Raw genomic sequence first — 17,866 nt, 5'->3', positions numbered from 1 at the left:
TCCAGCCAACCTGATAAAATGCCAAGCATTGAAGAACAAATTTTTCAACTGCATCAAGTTCCACGTCCACAGTAGCATCGTAGTCCTTCACCTGTGAGCATATTCAAGGCAAGCAATAAGAGAGAGTCTCCTTGAAAAAATGCAGCCATAAAGTTAACAAACAAATATTTACCGCATCTCTATATTCTCCTACAGCATGGTAGCAGGAACCTCGTAGGTACAAGCACTCTATTGTGTTCTCAATGCTTAAGCCGATAGATAATTCTTGGATAGCCTTCCTGAAAAATACAAGTAACCAAAAATAATTACAGGTGAATAATATCACTGATTCAAAGACCAGCCTTGTACATAAACTTAATAGCTTCCTTTAGAACATACTTTTGCTCAAACGTGGATATCATATTTTAAATTACACCTTGAGATATACTTAGATCACTCATGGACGTAATAGGTAACATGCACATCAACGAAGTCATAACTTTCCCCTTTACACCAAATTCAGTTTCCAGTAATCTTATTTACACTGATGGTATATACCTGTGTTCGCCTAAACCATGAAATACTAATCCACGCAAGTGATATGCCTTCCAAACCCTGGCCAAGACAGGAAAATTGCCATGACTGATGGCAAAACCAGAGATATAGTTTTACATGTAGTTCATCCCAAATAAGAGCTACCTGTTGTCGACTTGTAGAACCTTCTCAATGCATTCCAAAGCCTTGCTGTGGTCGGCCAACTCTTGATAGAACTGCCAGAATTCAACCATCCGAGTACAGTAAACAAAAAAAGTGTGCAGTATCATATAGTACTCAATCGATTCAAGCAAGAAACTAAGATGAGCAACCTAAATTAAAGAGAAATAACTTGAGGAAACCAAATAATCAAGTAAAAAAGGTCCTTCACGAAACCTTAATTAATACTCCAAATGTCAAAATGTAAGCTTTCTTCTGTTAAAGTCTCATTAGCTCTACAGAAAACTAACTTCACCATCACATGCATGAAAACCAAGATATATATAAAACAAGCAATGCCAAAAATCCTATCTTCATCACAGTTCAGGTTAAGTTGAAAATTCAATATCGAAGCATAATCGTACATATTTTAGTATTTGCCTATTACCTGGGCGAGATGAAGCCAGGCTTCAAGATAATTACTATCCAGCTGGATGGACTTCAAATGCGCATCTTCAGCTTTTTTATATTCACCAAGTGAAGCAAATGCTAGTCCCTGGAAAGATCAAGAAATTTTTTCTAAGAAAACATTTGCATGGTTACTTTGAACCAAGAATAACAACAAACAATAGTCTTACCAAATAAGTATATGCGGACTTGTTATCATTCTCTTGCTTCAGACATATAGATAGGTCTTTTACAGCAGCAGTGAAGTCCTTAGATTTGAAATTAACAATACCTGAATTGATTGTGAATGTCAGTGGTACTTTATGGTTTTTCACCAAAAGAATTTACGTTATCAGAAAGGAAAACTGAAATAGGGAGCCCGATATAGCAGGAAAAAAAAGAGAAAAAAGACACTTACCCCTTTCGTGCAATACATCAGGTGAGTTTGGCTCAAAAACCAGTGCTTTAGTCAAATCTTCAACCGCCTATAACCAAAGGATAGCTTAAAAGTATTGTACAAGAAACGTTTCTCGATATATACCCATAAAAATGCAAGCAGTAAACAGGCTTAAAGACAGACATCAATCAGAGGCTTATCCAATTTCTTGGATAAATGTGTAGACCGAACAGGTAAGAGCTCCATAAATACATTTATTATTTATGCTTTTAGCTCTAATTAAAGAACAGAATCAGAGAAAACGTGGAACCACTAACCTCAACATATTCCCCAAGGGCAGCACGAGCCTGTCCTCTCCGCTTCCAGGCTTCAGCTGCTGCTGGGTTAGATTGAATAGCCTGACCATAATCATCATAGAAGAACAATTGGTGAGCTTAACCCACAGTGGTAACAACTTTTGTCAAATATCTGAATACCTTAGTAAAATCAGCTATAGCACTTTCAAGCTCTCGTTGGAATGCATAAGCTGTCCCTCTTCCTATAAGTGCCTCAGGGTAAGTTGGTTCTTCTTTCAGCACCTGCACAAAGATAAACTAAATGGTAAAAAATTTGACCCAGTCATTTTTGCCAAACAACCTCCGAATAGAATGTAAAACAGAGAAACGAAAAACAAAAGACACTCGCCAGGTATTAAGATCACCAAACAGGAGTACATGAAAAATCACCTTATCAAAAATAGATATAGCTTTTGTATAGTTTCCTTCGTTCACCTGTTGACAACAGAAGCTCAGTGATCAAGAATATGGAAGCTAAATCTCAACACCACTAAGATACAACATCAAGTAACCTTGTCTTATTATTTTGCATTGCTATACCTGTGCAATGCCTCTAGAAAGTCGAAAATCCACACTTATAGAATGGTTTCCTGATATTCTTGCTATGGTGTACTTCTTGTTTATCTTGATTTCGGTGCCAACTCCACAACGTACCTCAGCTTTATGGTTTGATTTGCTAGTAAATCCAGACGTACTGCTTAATTTTTTTCCACTAATAGTCAGATCCCCTAATCGACCAGAACTTTCAGCTAAATTATCATGCAAATCAGAACCATTACATGGTTTACATGTTTCATAAGAACCATTGATTTGGCTGCCACACTTTCCATTCTCTTTTTCCTTGTACGATGATCCATTACATAAGTCGGAACTACCACCAGATTGCTTGCTTGCCTTGGATGCATCCTTTGAAAAGCTATTTACCTTTATTGGCTCGCCCAATTCCCTGGATACCTCGTGGGAGTTCCCATTGCTACATGCTCCTGATTCAGAAACTGCAATACTTGATAATTTGCAGGCATTATCGCTTGTTCCAAAAACAGAGTCATGCTTATCAATTTTTTCATCAGACTTCTCACTAGCACATGATCCTAGATGCGAGGCAGGGGTCTCTTGCCGGGACTCGGTGGCATGGTTTTTGAAAGTACAATCAATTTCTCGTCTTGCATCTTTTAGGAGCTCTTCTAATTCAAGTAACTGCTTCACATCTGCTGTCTGCTGAAAAGCATTTTTATATCCTTGCTCCAAAACAAGAACAGCTTCCTGTTTTCTCCCCAACGCCAAAAGAGCGCGTCCTGTTTTTTCCACCACACCATGGTTCAGTAACAATTTTCAAATCTCATCCCCACTTGTTGATAACTTAACAGTTCACCCTAGGTTAAAAAAAACAGTACTATCCATAGCTTATACTAAGATTACCGATATTCTTAAGCAACCATTATATCATCAATTCATAACTAGCAGGCTAAACCCCTAACAATAGTTCTGAAGCTATCCCGAGAATAAGACTCAATCCCCAGAGATATTATTACACTTGATAGTCTGAAAGCACTACTAAAAAAAAGCTTGGTAGTGAACTAACCTTTGAGTATATAAGCTTGAATGGCATAAGGCTCAAGCTGAAGTGCCTTATCACAGTCCTTAATCACATGCTTGTGAAGCTCCAATTGATTATAGCAAAACGCTCTATTGCTGAAACCAAAATTTCCCAAACAAAAACAAAATTGAGATTAACGATTTTACCGATCCGGAGAAATTGATGAGATAAGAAAGATCGCGAAACCAAACCATATATCCAAAATTGAACACTGCTTAGCAAGGAGCGAATCGAGAACTCGGATCGCTTTGGACCAGTTCCGTGAACTGCAGTGCTTGGCTAACTCTTCTCGTTCCGATGTCGTCGTCGTCGCCGTCGTCATTTTCCCTGAACAACGAGCGGCGTCTCCGATGGGACAAATCAATCAATCGCCTCTTTTCTCTATATTATTCCCTCTTCTTCTTCTTCGTGGCCGCCGTGTCTCAGGGGGAACGAACGATGGGTTTAAGGGTAAAAAGGGAATTTACAGTGGAGAAAAAAATAGCAAAAGAGAGAGAAGACTTTGACGGAGAGCGAAACGGGGAAGAAAAGTAAAAAAAAAAGTAACAGATGAAGAGAGAGAAGAAGAGACGACGACGATGATGATGATGGTGATGGTGATGGTGAAATGTGCTACTGGCTGGAGGTGGATGGTGGTGCTGCTGCTTCTCTTTGCTGTGGTGGTACTCAATTTTTTTGGGGGTAAGAGTGACACACGTGTGAACTTTCTCGTCACGTGAGTTTAATCTAACGTGTTTTTTTGTGTGTGTCTAAATGGGCCTAGCCCACTTATCATACCCTTTTACAATGGGCTAGTTCGTTCAGTTAATTTTCTTGCCAAAAAGAGTTAAAGTCTGGTCTGTGTATTCAAACTTCATGGCATTGCATAGGGAACAAAATTGAATTCTAAAAATATCACATGACTAATGTAAACAATTAAATTGTATCAATGAAATGAATTTAAAAGAATGGAAGTTTAATTAATACTTTGACTTGCAAGAAAAAATAATGTTATAGCAAATAAATACCTAAACTTATAAAATTTCAGAAAATAAATAGAAATTTAAAATTTTGTTCTTATCATCTAAAAATGATAGATGTACAACATCACCGATTCTGGTTTTGTACAGATAAATCATTAATTTCATAAACGAACAAACCGAATAAAATCTAAATAGACTACAGCGCCGAACGTAAATTTTGAAGTTTGTTAATGATAAATGAACACAAGATAAAATTTTTGGCATGATGACACTATAAATACATCAAACAAGTCCACAATTTGCATAAACAAACAGACCCAACAAAAATTTGAATTAATTTCACTTAACTATAAAACCCCTAAATGAGTATCATTTAGTATAAAATTTAGTTGACTTATATTTTCATAAACATACAAACAAACTTCAAACCATCAGTCCATCACATTGTTTATCATGTTATGATTCGGCTAAACTATGTCCACACCGAACAAGCTAACAGCTAGATAACCCATATCCCTATGGCTATGTGTAGCGGATGGGAGGTTTGAGGTGTAATCGTAAATAACTGAAAAGTAATCGCAAATAAATTTAGTCTTCACACGTTGTATGGACCATCGACGACACTTGAAATAATTCGCTATGCTCATATGGACCATCAATTATAAAGATCACTATTAACATCGAGCAATAATGGGTCTAGCAAAGCTGGACAAAAGACAGAGACTTTTCCTTTAACAAAAAGATAAGAACAACAACGATCAACTACTCAAAGACAAACGAATCAGAACCAAACCACAACGAAACAATGTTCTCAATAGGTAGACATATCACATCAAAAGTTTATTTTCCAATTTTTTGACATCGTTAATTAATTATATTAACTAAATCTCCCACAATCACAAATCAATGTCATTACGAATGTGACGGAGGACGACGGGAACAACAGAATCCGGCGAGCTAAGCTGAGGAAGATGACCATCAGAAGGAATAACCTCAACGACGGATTCACTTCCAAGATTGGTGTGAAGATACTCTGAAACACTAACTGGTACGGCTAAGTCCCTAACACTTTGGAGGATGTGACAAGGGACAGAGACAAAAGGTAAGATGTGTCTCATGTCGCTTTGGAAAATGGTCTGACCGAGGGAGAGAGCAATGTCAGGACGCATGTTGAAGAGTGTCCTGCTGAATTCTTGAACGGCGATTGAGTCTAAGTCACCACCAACGGCTAGTGGAGCGAAACCTGAGCACCAAGCTTTGTAATTGCTTCGCATCGCTTCGAATAGCTGGTTTAAGTCGTCTTGTTCGAATCCACCTTGGTAATCAACAGCGTTCACGTATCTTATAGATGCACCAAAAACAAAATAATTTGCTTAAGTTAACAAAAAAGTATATGGATATTTCTAGGGTTTTCTTGTGTCAGAAGAAGATTAAATTAATATGTAAGCACCGCTCTCAATTAAAAAAAAAAATCAATATCAAAACTGAATAAATTTATGATGATGTTAAAAAAAAAATTACGGATTTTTTATATTGAAAAATAAAACATGAAATGTTTATAGATTTTGAGAAATAAAATAGGATAATTCAGCCAAGAGAAGGAACAGAGAGGCCCTTTGTCGAAAATATGTCAGAATGAGATTAAAATAAGCAAAAAAGCTTTATGAATCTTCTCCACCAAATAACAGATTTGAAGATAATTCAGTAAATTTACGAACTTTAGATTAAAAAAACAAATTATATGTCAGAAAGAAATTAAGAAATAAACATAAAGAGCAAAAAATGATCTTATGAATCAAGAAAAAGAGATAATAAATCTTTAAATGATATGTTATATACCTTGGAGAAGCAGAAATCATAACGATTTTGGAGAAGAGATCAGGACGGTTAAGAGAAGCCAAGACACCAACCATGGCGGAAACAGAGTGACCAACAAAGATACAAGACTCAATCTGGAGATCTTCCAAGATTGCAATCAAATCAAAGGAGAAGCCTTCGAGAGTTGAGTAACGATCGAAGTCGAAATATTCCGGGTTTGTCGTACCAGCTCCCATGTTGTCGTAAAGCACGACGCTGTAATCATCGACCAGATGTGGTACCAGGTGTTTCCAAACTGACTGGTCCGTGCCGAACCCGTGACCTAACACGATCGTAGCTTGATTCCCTGAACCAATCACCTTCACGTTGTGAGCTTCCTCTACCACACCCATCTCCTCCTCTTTATTTTTCTCTCTCTCTAAAGATTCGTCTTCTTGTTATATCTCTCTTGATATATAATCAGCTAATATAGTGGAAGTGTTTGGTAAATAGTTTAAAGTTTCTTTGGTAGTATATATTTTTAAAAATAAAATCTCATGTTGTGGAAGAGTTAATAAATTCTAGGATCTTTCTTTTAAAATATCTAGATTTATAGGTGACTGGAACCATATTTGTTAGATTGTCAAATTCAAACATCGCGATTCGTGATAATTTGGTTTTAGTTTTTTGGAATGAAGCCCAAAATATTTTGGAACTTTGAATGAGCTGGAACGGTTTTAGGTCGAGGTGGGTCAGAATAATTTAATGTCAGTCTGATTGTTAATTTACTAAACCTAAACGTAACAGTTAAGTAATTACATGCATTCAAAATAGTTAAAAAAAAATAATAATAATAATAATAATCTGTCAAAAAAACTCATTCATTAGAGTCAATGTTTTTTTGATAGAGGTTCTTCTTATAGTAAGTCAATGTTTAAATTTGGCATGTATACAAAATTTTGATTAATGAGGTAGGTATCTAAAAACCAGATACGTATACATATTTACTATTCATGGAAAGCCATGGTGAATATGCGACCACGTATCACATCCACTTCCTTTCATCATTTAAGTTGTCTATATCTGTGAAACGAACAAGGCCCATTATAAAAAATCTAAGGCCCATTTAAGGTAAATTTGTGTCATCTTCTTCCATAAAGACCGTTTTTACTGTTGACCAAACCAAAACTAGTGCTTAGCGCTCGTGATGACGTGGCGGGAAACCGATAAACCCACGTGCTGTCGGCGTGCCGTTACTCTGTTCTCCGTTCCCACCTAAGATGACGACTCTCGCCGGATTGATACGTCGGCGTTTCGGCAGATCGGTTCCGGTTCATCTGAATTACGGATGCGTCGGGCCGTCGGCGTCGCGACAAGGAACTCGATTGCTGAGCGGCGAGGCTGAGTCGAATCGGGATGAGTTTCCGGTGGAGAATGCCTACGATATCTTGAATGTCTCCGAAACAAGTTCAATCGCAGAGATCAAAGCTTCATTTCGCAGACTCGCCAAGGAGACTCATCCTGACCTTGTCGATTCGAAGAAAGATCCATCTAATTCGTTACGTTTCGTTCAGATTCTCGCCGCTTATGAGGTACATAGAGAAATTTGTTTCTCTGATTGAAAAAATTTCAGGCTTTTTGTGATAGTTGTAGTGGTTCTGATGAATGATATGATTTTGTGGTGGTGATGATGCCCAGATTCTTTCAGATTCTGAAAAAAGAGCACACTATGATAGATACTTACTATCTAGGAGAGTGGTGATGACGAAACATTCTACACAAGGGTATACGCTTCACAGGTATAAAAAAAGATTGACATTGAGTCAAGAGATGGAAGTGGTTGAGTGGCTAAAGTGGTATAGAGAAGCAGTACATGATATTGTATTGGAGAAGAGAGTAGCTAATGGTACTACAGGGTACTTGGATGAACTAGAAGAAGATTTTTATTCAGCTATCAGAGCAGCGTACTTTGGGCCTGATGTAGATCTGTGGAGCTTCTTCCTGATTGTTTTGAAGCTGAGGAAAGGTCTGTGTATGACACACGAGAGGTTTTGCATTTGGTGTCAGGAAGGGATCTTTTTGGCATGGTCTGCTTGGTAGATAACTTCCTTGAGCTTTCTTCTGCTTGCTCCAAGAAGTTGGCTTTGTCGTCATTTATGGATTCGGACCTGGGTCAAGAAGTTGAGAAAGGCAATTATGATATGAAATCTGATGAAAGGATTGGTCTTCAGATATCTCATATACAGTCCTCAAGAAATAGAAACCATGTTTCGGATGCTTATAAAGATATTCAGCTGCATGTATCTGGAAGAGTTGTTGCTACAGCCATTAGGGTTCCCCCGAAAGGGCATTACGAAGAGAATAAAAGTGAGGGTGATCACGATCTCATACACGTTTTCCTCAATTCAGATGAAGGATCTAATCACGGTACTGAATCTGGATCATCTCGGGGAAATGAAAGTGGAGCCAGACTACTTGTTGGAACTATAAGTGGTCTTGGAACAATCCCAGATGAAGGCTCATGTTATGTCTACGATGGCAATGGTGCTAAGACTCATGTGATAATGAAACATAGGACATTTCTGGTTTGTGGTTTATATGATCTAGCATTTATTTTAGTTACCTTTTGCAATGTACCACATGTACTCTTCTCAGGGAATTGTACTGTGATGCATATAGAGATTAGTTCTGTTAGTCATTTGATGAAATAACCATGCATGAGAATTCACTATCCACGTTCTACAGGTCAGACATTTGCACTGGTACAGAATTGGGGAAAAGGTTTCCATTTGCGAGTGTAGATGCAGTAGAGCGAAATTACCACCAAGCAAGTAAGCCAAATATGATTTTTGTTTTATTTCAGTTCTGGCTCACATTTAACTCGATCGCATAAACAACAAGGATCGGACATCCTTGTCTCTGTTTTATCTTCAATAGAATGTAATTAAAGAAATTGATACCTGGAACACAGAAATGTAATTGCTTTTGTTGAAATGCTGAAGAAGTCAGTGATCTTTGGGAATGAACATGTTATAAACTTATGACATTAATCTCTAACTTAACTTTATCCTTCTTACCTCCAGTGACATGAAACAATAATTGCATGGATGTGAAAACAGGTTTTGGTTGTTTGAGCCTCGTTGTGGTTTGCATGATGTCGGAGGATGGTATATTGAAACTTATGGGAAAGATAAAAAGAGTCGAACGGTCCTGGCACAAAGATTCTGGGATGGACTGGAAGAGGGGAGTACACTGGATGGGTAAGCTTATTATATATGAAGAGAAAGCAACGTAAGATGCACTGCTGGCTATAGCTTAAAGGATGAGTGCTAGAACTTGTTGGTAGAAATCACTTCCGATCAACAATTTTTTTGCATCTTTGTATCTGCTTTGACCACATTGTTCCTCAGTCATTTTGAGTCTGCTTACATCTCTTACCAAAGTAATTAAAAGGCATGATGGGGAAAGGGGGTCAAGTCTCTATATTAGTTGTTATTTGTGAAGTAACCTGACTTATTTTTTACTTTTTGCCTTCTCCAGGAGACTGCACCCTGGTATCTACTTGCTTACACTAGCATACCGAACTCTCGATCTTGAAGATGAGAAGAGAAGTAAACGGTCAGTGTTGGAGATCATCGAGGCACAGCTATCTAAAACATTGGATTGGTGTAAAAAATTGGTTAGAAGTAAGGGCCTTGGAGGTTAACCGTTCTCACTTTCCGAGTGAAGATCCAAAATTGATTGGATTTACAATCTCTGCATGGATACGAGAAATTCTAGGCACGAGGTTGTGGTAAACAAATGTTTCTTCAAATGTTGCTCTTCCATGATCCACAACCGCAGTATCTGGAAATTTCAAGCACAGAGTCAAGCTTACACAGAAGATGGAGTGTTTAGTGGTTTCAACTTTCAAGGGGGATCTTGGAAAGCGTCTCAGACCAGAAGGTGGTTTTAAAAGCCAGAATGGGCGGGCCCAGAAGAAACTGGCTTCTCACAAGAAATAGTGAAACAAATGCTTTTTGTTGAGGAATGAATCATGTGTACTAAAGAACTTGGTTTCAAAGTGACTCATTAGACTTGTATAAAATATTATATCTAATGAAACTAGACTTGATTTTCAGAAGGAAAATAAAACTAGACTTGGTTCTTCAGCTTCTTTGTCCTCTTAAAAGGTCTTAAAGGGGGTTCCAAACTCCTAGGCAGATTCAGTTCCGGTCAACAAAGCTTTGGCCGGAGGGATCATAGCAACACCAAAGCGTTCATCCTTGGAGTACTTCTTTCGTAACGCTCCCTTACTCTCACTCCCTTCTTGTTGTTGCTTCCATTGCTGATACGCCAATAGCTTTGCACAGTCCCTGTTTAATATAAAATAATCAATATCCAGCCAAATATACAAAACCCATATGAAGAAATTAACAGAGGTTCTATTTTACATGAGCTGAGTCTCGGAATAGCCAGTGTGATGCTTGAGAGTGTTGGTCCAAATGGGAATTTGGTGAAGAGCAGATCTTGCTGCGTAGATTGCAGAAGCAGCTACCATAGATGGACTGAACATTATCGTAGTATCGTAATGCATCACACTTAACTCCGCCAAATAGTGCACCATATTCTCCATCTGAAGACAAAAAAACCACTTGAAATGTCATATATAATGTAATGTAAAAGTAAAACCATGGAAGAAACTGTAAAAAAGCCGTCTTACCTGTTGGTCTGCAATGGAAGCTTTGATGAAGCGAGCAAGAAAGACATAATGGGTTGGTACTGTCAAGTACCACTCGAGTGTAGACAGTATAATCTTCTCCATCACCAGGATCTGTTTGTGACTGTATGCATGGTCTGCAATATCAGCTAGATCCGCCACCTGCAAAAGAATTATAATTCAGAAGCTGAAGACAAGAAGAATCACAATCAGAAGCTACAAATGATTTAGGAGTTCTCTGTTTTTGTCACCTGTGGTGGCCAGATCTCTTCGTATTTAGATGACATGAGAAGAGCACTAAGACCAACTAGCTGCAGTTCTTTTCTAGGTACTGGCTTAACCGACAAGAACCGATCCAGAATGTTAACAGTGAGGTAAAACGTCTCTGGGTTTAGCTCGAATCGGACATGTACGTCTATCAACCATTCCACCAGAATCAATCTCATCTTTTCATTAATCTCAGGTTGCGAATGCATGTAATCTCGTGGTCTCCATTCACTCTGCCAATCAAAATGAGAACTTTAAATAAAACAAGTTCATAGTTCATACCACAATGCTCTGCAAGGAAAGATTCATGATTTATAGAAATAGTATACTAACCTCAACAGACTTGTAGTAACGGTAGATCTCTTCCACATATTCCACAGCTGCAAGGTCATTCTTAGCATCAGCAGAATCGATATCAACAATAGCTTCTTTCTGTTTCTTCTCTATACCACAAGCAGCCTGAAAATCATCAAAAGAAAGAAACAAAAAAAGAGATAATTCAGAACAGACCAAACATCTTCTTACTTGGAAACCAAGAATCATCACTTCACAAAGTGAAATTTATACCTTGCTTCTAGCGGTAAGAACAGATGTGTAAGTGGTTGATTTCTCTCGGACAACAACTAAACTATGTTCTTCATCACTGTCTGAGCTTATCTCAATCACCTCTAAAACCTTTGATTTCCCAGCTGCTTTCTTTGGCTTTGGTATTGCGACTCTCTTGACTACAGGTTTCTGCAGGTCAAAACAATAAGCACATCAAATCTAACGAAGAGACCTAAATAATTTGTTCATCAAAAGACAGGGAAAAAGGAACAAACTTTGAGATTCTCATCCACAAGAAGTGTGGGATTCGGATTCTGAGACCGTGTACGAGGACGATGATTGACCTTCGCCGGCTTGTTCTTTGGGTAATTTCCTCGAACAACATTACCTATATCACCAAGAACTTGACGGTTTCTTCCTTTCGCAACGTTTTTGCCATCTTCCACAACAACAGCATCACCTTCAAAACACGAAAAGTTTACAACTTTATTATAATTCAAAGTGCAACAAACAACCATATTATCAAATTAAGAATAATTCACTCAAAAAGCCACGGACTTTATAATTGATTTCGAAACAGTTTCGTTTCCTTGTTCGTAGATATCAAACACGAACAGCAAGAAACACTAAAATCGAACAAAACCCAGATGAAAAAGAAAACCAGAACCGATGATCATGGATGAGTCGCCACTAAAACCAAATCAGTTTTTGTTCCGCAAAACCCTAAAAACGAATTAAAAATTAAAGAACTTTATTCTTACCCATGGATTGTTGAGGAACAATTGATCGAGAAGTCATCATCTTTGTTTCTCTCCTCTCTCTCTCTTCGTCTTCTTCTCTCAGAATAAAATCTCTTTTTGTTTGTAGTTGTAAAAAAAAACAAGCCTTGTATAAAGGAGGCTTCTCGAGGAAGATGAGCCGTTTTAAAGAAAAGGAAAACCAAAATTAAAACAAAATAAATGAGTATTTTCTTCCCCAACGGTCTGAAATCTGAATGTTTTTTTTGATTTAGACGGTTCGATGGGATCTTCATCCAACGGTGAATAGTTTATTTTGGACCGTTAAGCTCGATTACAGATTACGTGAGATATTAAAAATGGCTCTCGCAGAAAGCCCATAGGAAGGCCCATTAATCTCGATTAGATAATTTAGATAGAACTTAATCAATTTTTTTTTTTGGGGGGCAAGCAAAACACTCGAATCCGACGTCGTCGCTTGCTTCCCTCATCTCAAGAAGTACAAAGCTAAACCAAAAGGGCTCACAGGGTAAATTAACAACAACAAAAGAAATCACAGAGGATTCAAATGTAATATATATGGATCCTTTTGCTTGGATCTGTAAGTTTAGCTTTTTTAGTAGTAACATGAAAAACCTTGTGTCTATCTATACTTTCATCATGTCTGATGTTGGGTTCATCTTATGTTTAAAGCCTTATATAACTTCCAAGGTAAAATAAGTTTTAACTACCGAAATAATATCCAGAAGCAAACTAAGAGACACCAAGACATATGAGATAGGGACTTTGGTTTTCAGACAGCTTCGGACAGCAATTTTAGCCCAGCAATCATCTAAAGGAACAAAAACAGGATTTCAGTATTGTGAAGAACAATATAACTCATAAATCAAATAAAATTGATATATCATATTACCTTGGGCTGGGCTTACTACTCTACCGCCACTACCATTTTGCGCTTTCTTTAAAAACGTTGTCGTTTGACCTTTGTTAGTAAATTGGGCTTACGAAGGCTTTAATTATTAAAACGGTGTCGTTTGAAGTTTTAGTTTCTCTCTACATACATGTGTTGTTTGTACCAGGGGAAATCGTCTAATTCATACCCACACAGCTTTGTTATGTTAAATTCATACCTTGATTATATGACTGTGCTAAAACATACCTCCACTCTATATTTATTTAGTTAACAGATCTAATCTCAAATTTTTGTGCTAAATCATACTTAGGGATTAACACTGTTACTGTTCCGTGAAATGTCGATGATGTGGCATCCACGTTGTTCATCATCTTCTTTATCTCTCTTCGTTTATGTGTGTCATGGTCATGGTTTCCTTTTGTTTGTATTAAGTTTGTAATGACATAACATTAATATTAAGAGAAGTTTAAGTAAAAAATCTTAAAAACGAGTGTATTATCAAAAAAAAAAAGCAATAACCATCCCTAAACACTTTAAAACTGAGTGCATTACCAGCAAAAAGAAAACGACAGTAATCATCTCTAAACCACTAAAACCTGACTGCATTACCAGAAAAAAACATACCTAAACATTTAAAATCTGAGACTCAATCAAAAGAAACCTCATAAAATCTGAGACATCATGCTTGATGGTGCTTGTATTTGTGATGCTTGACTTGCTTGAACGGGTTGTGATGCCTGACTTGATTGAGTTACTTGAGATGTTTGTGATGGCTGACTTGATTGACCTGTTTGGTTTACTTGGCATAGACCTGAATTTGATTTCTTCTTTGGTGGCCTTTTAACCGGGACTCCAATGTTGTTGCACCTCACTATATTATGGCCTTTTAATCCACAACGCCCACAATGAAGTTTCATTCCTTCTCTTGACAGTTTTTTCTGAGCAGGTTCTTCTTCTTCATTTCCTTTCTCATTCTTCTTCTTTTTCTTCTTTTGTGGTGACTCATTTTTCCCCTTGATTCTTTTCTGCTTCTTTTTTGGACCTTTATCTACTTGTCTTGGTGGTGGCTGAAGTCTAGATTCCCCAGAATTTTCCCAAAAACACATTCCATTCACTCCCATTAGTGTCTCATTGTATTGCTTAACCCATCTTGTAGTCAAATACCAATCTGAGACAACAAAATCCTCAGGTTTCAGCTTTTTCTTCAATATTATACGCAGTACATGTCGACAAGGTATCCCAGTCATACTCCACCTCCTACAAGCACAAGTTTTAGCATTCATATCAACCCTAAAACCTTGGCCATGCTCAGTTACTTCATAATGGCCATTACCACAAGGAACTACTTGACAATATAACATGTGTTTCTGTTCTTCTGTAATGGTGGCAGCCACTTTCAAACTAAACTTTCCTTAATGACTCATAGCCTTCTTCTTTCTCATTGCATTACGGATCATACACTGACGTCTAAGATGTCAAAGGTTGCTGATGAACGTCGTAAAGAACCACAATCAATTATGTTAGCTGACAAAAATGCCCCAAATGAAGATGTCTGGAGACAGGTAATTAATTCTACGCTGAGAATCTGTTACAACCTCACATCGATTAGTATCAGGCTTAGAAGATTCTCAGGTAGTGCCATAAGCCTGATACTCATTACTAATCTCTACCCATGGATCCTTTAAGAGTGGCTTTGTAGGAGTAGATTTTTATCAGAATCTTTGCAACTATTGTTACAGTCGTAATCAATTGCTTTGCTACCTAATGGTTATTAAGATTAAAATTTTGTTCCATGACACCCTCCCTTGGTTTGCTGAAGACATATCTTTTTTCGACTACTTGTAACCTGCCTTTAATACATATACACTACATGCGGGATAAATCGACTCAAATAAAATTATTACAAGTAAAATTAATTGGAATTCAAAGTGTCATAATAATAATTTTACACATAATTTTTTTTATTTTATTCAAATTTACATTTAATTATTTTGTGTAAAAATATATTTCACCCATGAAATGTTGAATATAATGTTAATTATTGTGATAATTGTGATAATGTTATATATTTTTAAGATTATTATAATAATTAATTTTTAATATATACTCCATTTGTTTCATAAGTAGTGTCATTTTAGAATTTTATTTTTGTTTCACAAAAAGTGTCATTTTACATTTCTAGTGCACTATTTTATATTTTCAATGCATATTTTTCATTAGATTTTCTAGTTTTACCCTTAATCTATGACTAAATTAACCCATTAAACATTTATTAAATAAGGGCATATATATATTTTAATATTTTATTAATTTGTGTGAAATGTGTCAAAATGACACTTATTGTGAAACAGAGGGAAAACTTGAATAGGCATCAAATTTTAAAAAATCAGAGAATAAGTTTTGTATTTCAAAAAGTTAAATAGATGAATTTTTTTTTAATAGTTTATAAAATGTAATTTACTTTAAATCATTAAATATGTTATGAAAATGATAATTAAATTATTAACTATAGATATATTTTTTAATAGTTGATGAAGTCTTTCATTTTAAAAAACTAATAGAGAGAAACATTACCTTATATATTATAATGACACATTTATGTAAATAATAATGAAATAAAGATTGTCTTATATATTTTAATGGCATATTTAATAAATTAAAAGACTTACTTTTGTAAATATGTTTATCTTCAGATGGTTAATTGTAATTAAATCTCCAAATCGCTCTGGCGACGACACATCAACATTTTCAACAAAATGCTTCTCTGTTGTATAACAGGAGATATATATGTGAGTGTGTGCATAGCTTGTATTGTTGAAGCCTAGTTAGTGGCTGACCTGATATATTTCCACATCTTTTGTTTCGTAACAAGTCTCATTCCAATATAACGCTTGTAATTTCCCTATAGATTGAAGACATGTGTCGGAGAACTAGGGCTTCTGCAGTTCCAATCGTTGCTGATTCTGAAGGTGTGTAATTATGATCTATTCTTTTATGTATTTCATTTACCAATCTTCTTGCGTGCTGTTTAATATGGTCAGATTAAGTTCATTCCATAATATTTGACCTTTAATTTATTGGATGACCCTGCAAAAACGCTTTGAGTATAAAAGGTTGAAAGATCATTTATCTTTTACTGATTTTGTTCCCGTTTTGTTCGTACCTAATCTGAGCTTGATAGTCAATTTTCTTCTAGAAGAGTACAGTTAGAAGTTTATACTTTGCTTAAAACACACAAATATATTGTTCTGCTTTGTTTCCGCAATTACTGCCTTGTCTCATCCTCTGTATTCGTTGTGATCTTTTGCTTGATATATACTTTTGGCCCTCTTTGACTACACAGGAACCGATACAAATCCATATTCACTTGATGCGTTAGCTGTTTTCATATTCCGTGTACTTCAACGAGTTAACCATCCGGTATGCAGTTGCATCTTATACACAGTTTATCTTCAACTGCATCATCCTACTTTTATCACAACCCTATTCAATTAACAAACTATCGTTTCATTCATATGCAATAAATATTGTTAGGGAAAGCTCGACAAGGCATCTTCAAATGCAGGCTATGTGCTTTGATGTTTTATCACCTTTATGAGGGAAAGGTATCATCACATACACCACAACTTATTCTTCAAGTATACCTTTGATTTGATCTCACATTTAACTGAACGGTCTTCAACTTCCAGAACCGTAAAGAATTTGAGAGTGAATTGATTGAGCGCTTTGGCTCCCTCGTCAAGATGCCACTGTTGAAATCAGACAGGTATATGGTGACATCAGATGTGACCTAACAAACTCGAACTTGGCACAGCTACAAATTGCAACTTCGTATTTAATTAATTTGTAAACCACTTAATTAATTGACTTCTCTTTGCGCATATACAGGAGTCCTTTACCTGACCCTGTTAAATCAGTTCTTGAGGAGGGCATAGATTTGTTCAATCTCCACAGTCGAAGACATGGGAGGTGGGTAGCCAACACTACCATTTTACATGATGACTTGAAAAGTTGAATAATGTCAAACCGTAACAAATGGAAGGCATTAATAACAATTTAGCAAAACCTAACGAGGAAGACATCATGTTAATTTATCCTGTGATTAGATGGTACTTGGATCATGTTACTGGATAAATCGTACACATGAGTGTGCTCACAGACGTTTTTGTTTCTTGTTTCTTGTTCTGAAGTTCTCTACTTCATCTCTTCAGCTCTAACTTTTGCTTGGCTCCTTTTGACCTCTTTTCGTTCTGATTTTTCTTGCTGTAGACTCGAGTCGACGAAAGGAACATATGCAGCAGAGTGGACCAAATGGGAGAAACAACTACGAGATACTTTAGCTGCAAATTCGGAATATCTCAGTTCTATTCAGGTAAAAGATACTTTGTCATTGAGGGTTCATGAAAAGCTACAAATCCATGCTATAGTATTTTAGCTGCGTCGATATTTCTTCAGCACATGATAAATGATTACAAGAAGAAGGGATGCGCATATAAT

At 36.6% G+C, this 17,866-nt stretch overlaps 3 protein-coding genes and 2 pseudogenes across 3 annotated transcripts in view; 2 read left to right on the top strand and 3 right to left on the bottom strand.

The window, feature by feature from the left end:
* LOC104716379 (suppressor of RPS4-RLD 1-like) overlaps positions 1-4,136 on the bottom strand; it is a 9,033-nt gene extending 4,897 nt beyond the window's left edge. Inside the window, exons 1-13 of the mRNA XM_019230642.1 lie at positions 3,640-4,136; positions 3,434-3,543; positions 2,392-3,146; positions 2,242-2,286; positions 1,993-2,094; positions 1,834-1,914; positions 1,538-1,604; positions 1,311-1,411; positions 1,121-1,228; positions 679-749; positions 538-594; positions 173-278; positions 7-91 (exon numbers count right to left, since the gene is read on the bottom strand). Of these exons, the coding sequence (XP_019086187.1) occupies positions 7-91; positions 173-278; positions 538-594; positions 679-749; positions 1,121-1,228; positions 1,311-1,411; positions 1,538-1,604; positions 1,834-1,914; positions 1,993-2,094; positions 2,242-2,286; positions 2,392-3,146; positions 3,434-3,543; positions 3,640-3,770 (1,819 nt within the window). The 5' untranslated portion in view covers positions 3,771-4,136. The remainder of the gene's footprint in view (positions 1-6; positions 92-172; positions 279-537; positions 595-678; positions 750-1,120; positions 1,229-1,310; positions 1,412-1,537; positions 1,605-1,833; positions 1,915-1,992; positions 2,095-2,241; positions 2,287-2,391; positions 3,147-3,433; positions 3,544-3,639) is intronic.
* On the bottom strand, positions 5,117-6,765 carry LOC104716378 (probable esterase KAI2). The gene is made up of 2 exons (XM_010433755.2): positions 6,250-6,765; positions 5,117-5,751 (listed from the first exon to the last, which is right to left on the bottom strand). The coding sequence occupies exons 1-2, from the start codon at positions 6,618-6,620 to the stop codon at positions 5,307-5,309; spliced, it is 816 nt and encodes a 271-aa protein (XP_010432057.1). The 5' UTR covers positions 6,621-6,765; the 3' UTR covers positions 5,117-5,306.
* LOC104716376 lies at positions 7,366-10,358 on the top strand (annotated as a pseudogene).
* LOC104716377 (cyclin-B1-1-like) lies at positions 10,212-12,623 on the bottom strand. Its single transcript, XM_010433754.2, has 8 exons — positions 12,481-12,623; positions 11,995-12,179; positions 11,741-11,908; positions 11,507-11,632; positions 11,158-11,406; positions 10,910-11,068; positions 10,641-10,822; positions 10,212-10,562 (listed from the first exon to the last, which is right to left on the bottom strand). The coding sequence occupies exons 1-8, from the start codon at positions 12,518-12,520 to the stop codon at positions 10,403-10,405; spliced, it is 1,269 nt and encodes a 422-aa protein (XP_010432056.1). The 5' UTR covers positions 12,521-12,623; the 3' UTR covers positions 10,212-10,402.
* The window catches only part of LOC104719939, a 4,493-nt pseudogene continuing 1,468 nt past the window's right edge, over positions 14,842-17,866 (top strand).

This window comes from Camelina sativa, chromosome 10, assembly GCF_000633955.1.
Source record: "Camelina sativa cultivar DH55 chromosome 10, Cs, whole genome shotgun sequence".
NCBI lineage: Eukaryota > Viridiplantae > Streptophyta > Magnoliopsida > Brassicales > Brassicaceae > Camelina > Camelina sativa.
The sequence above is the reverse complement of the archived record's forward strand: the minus strand, read 5'-3'. Positions and strand labels throughout refer to the sequence as shown.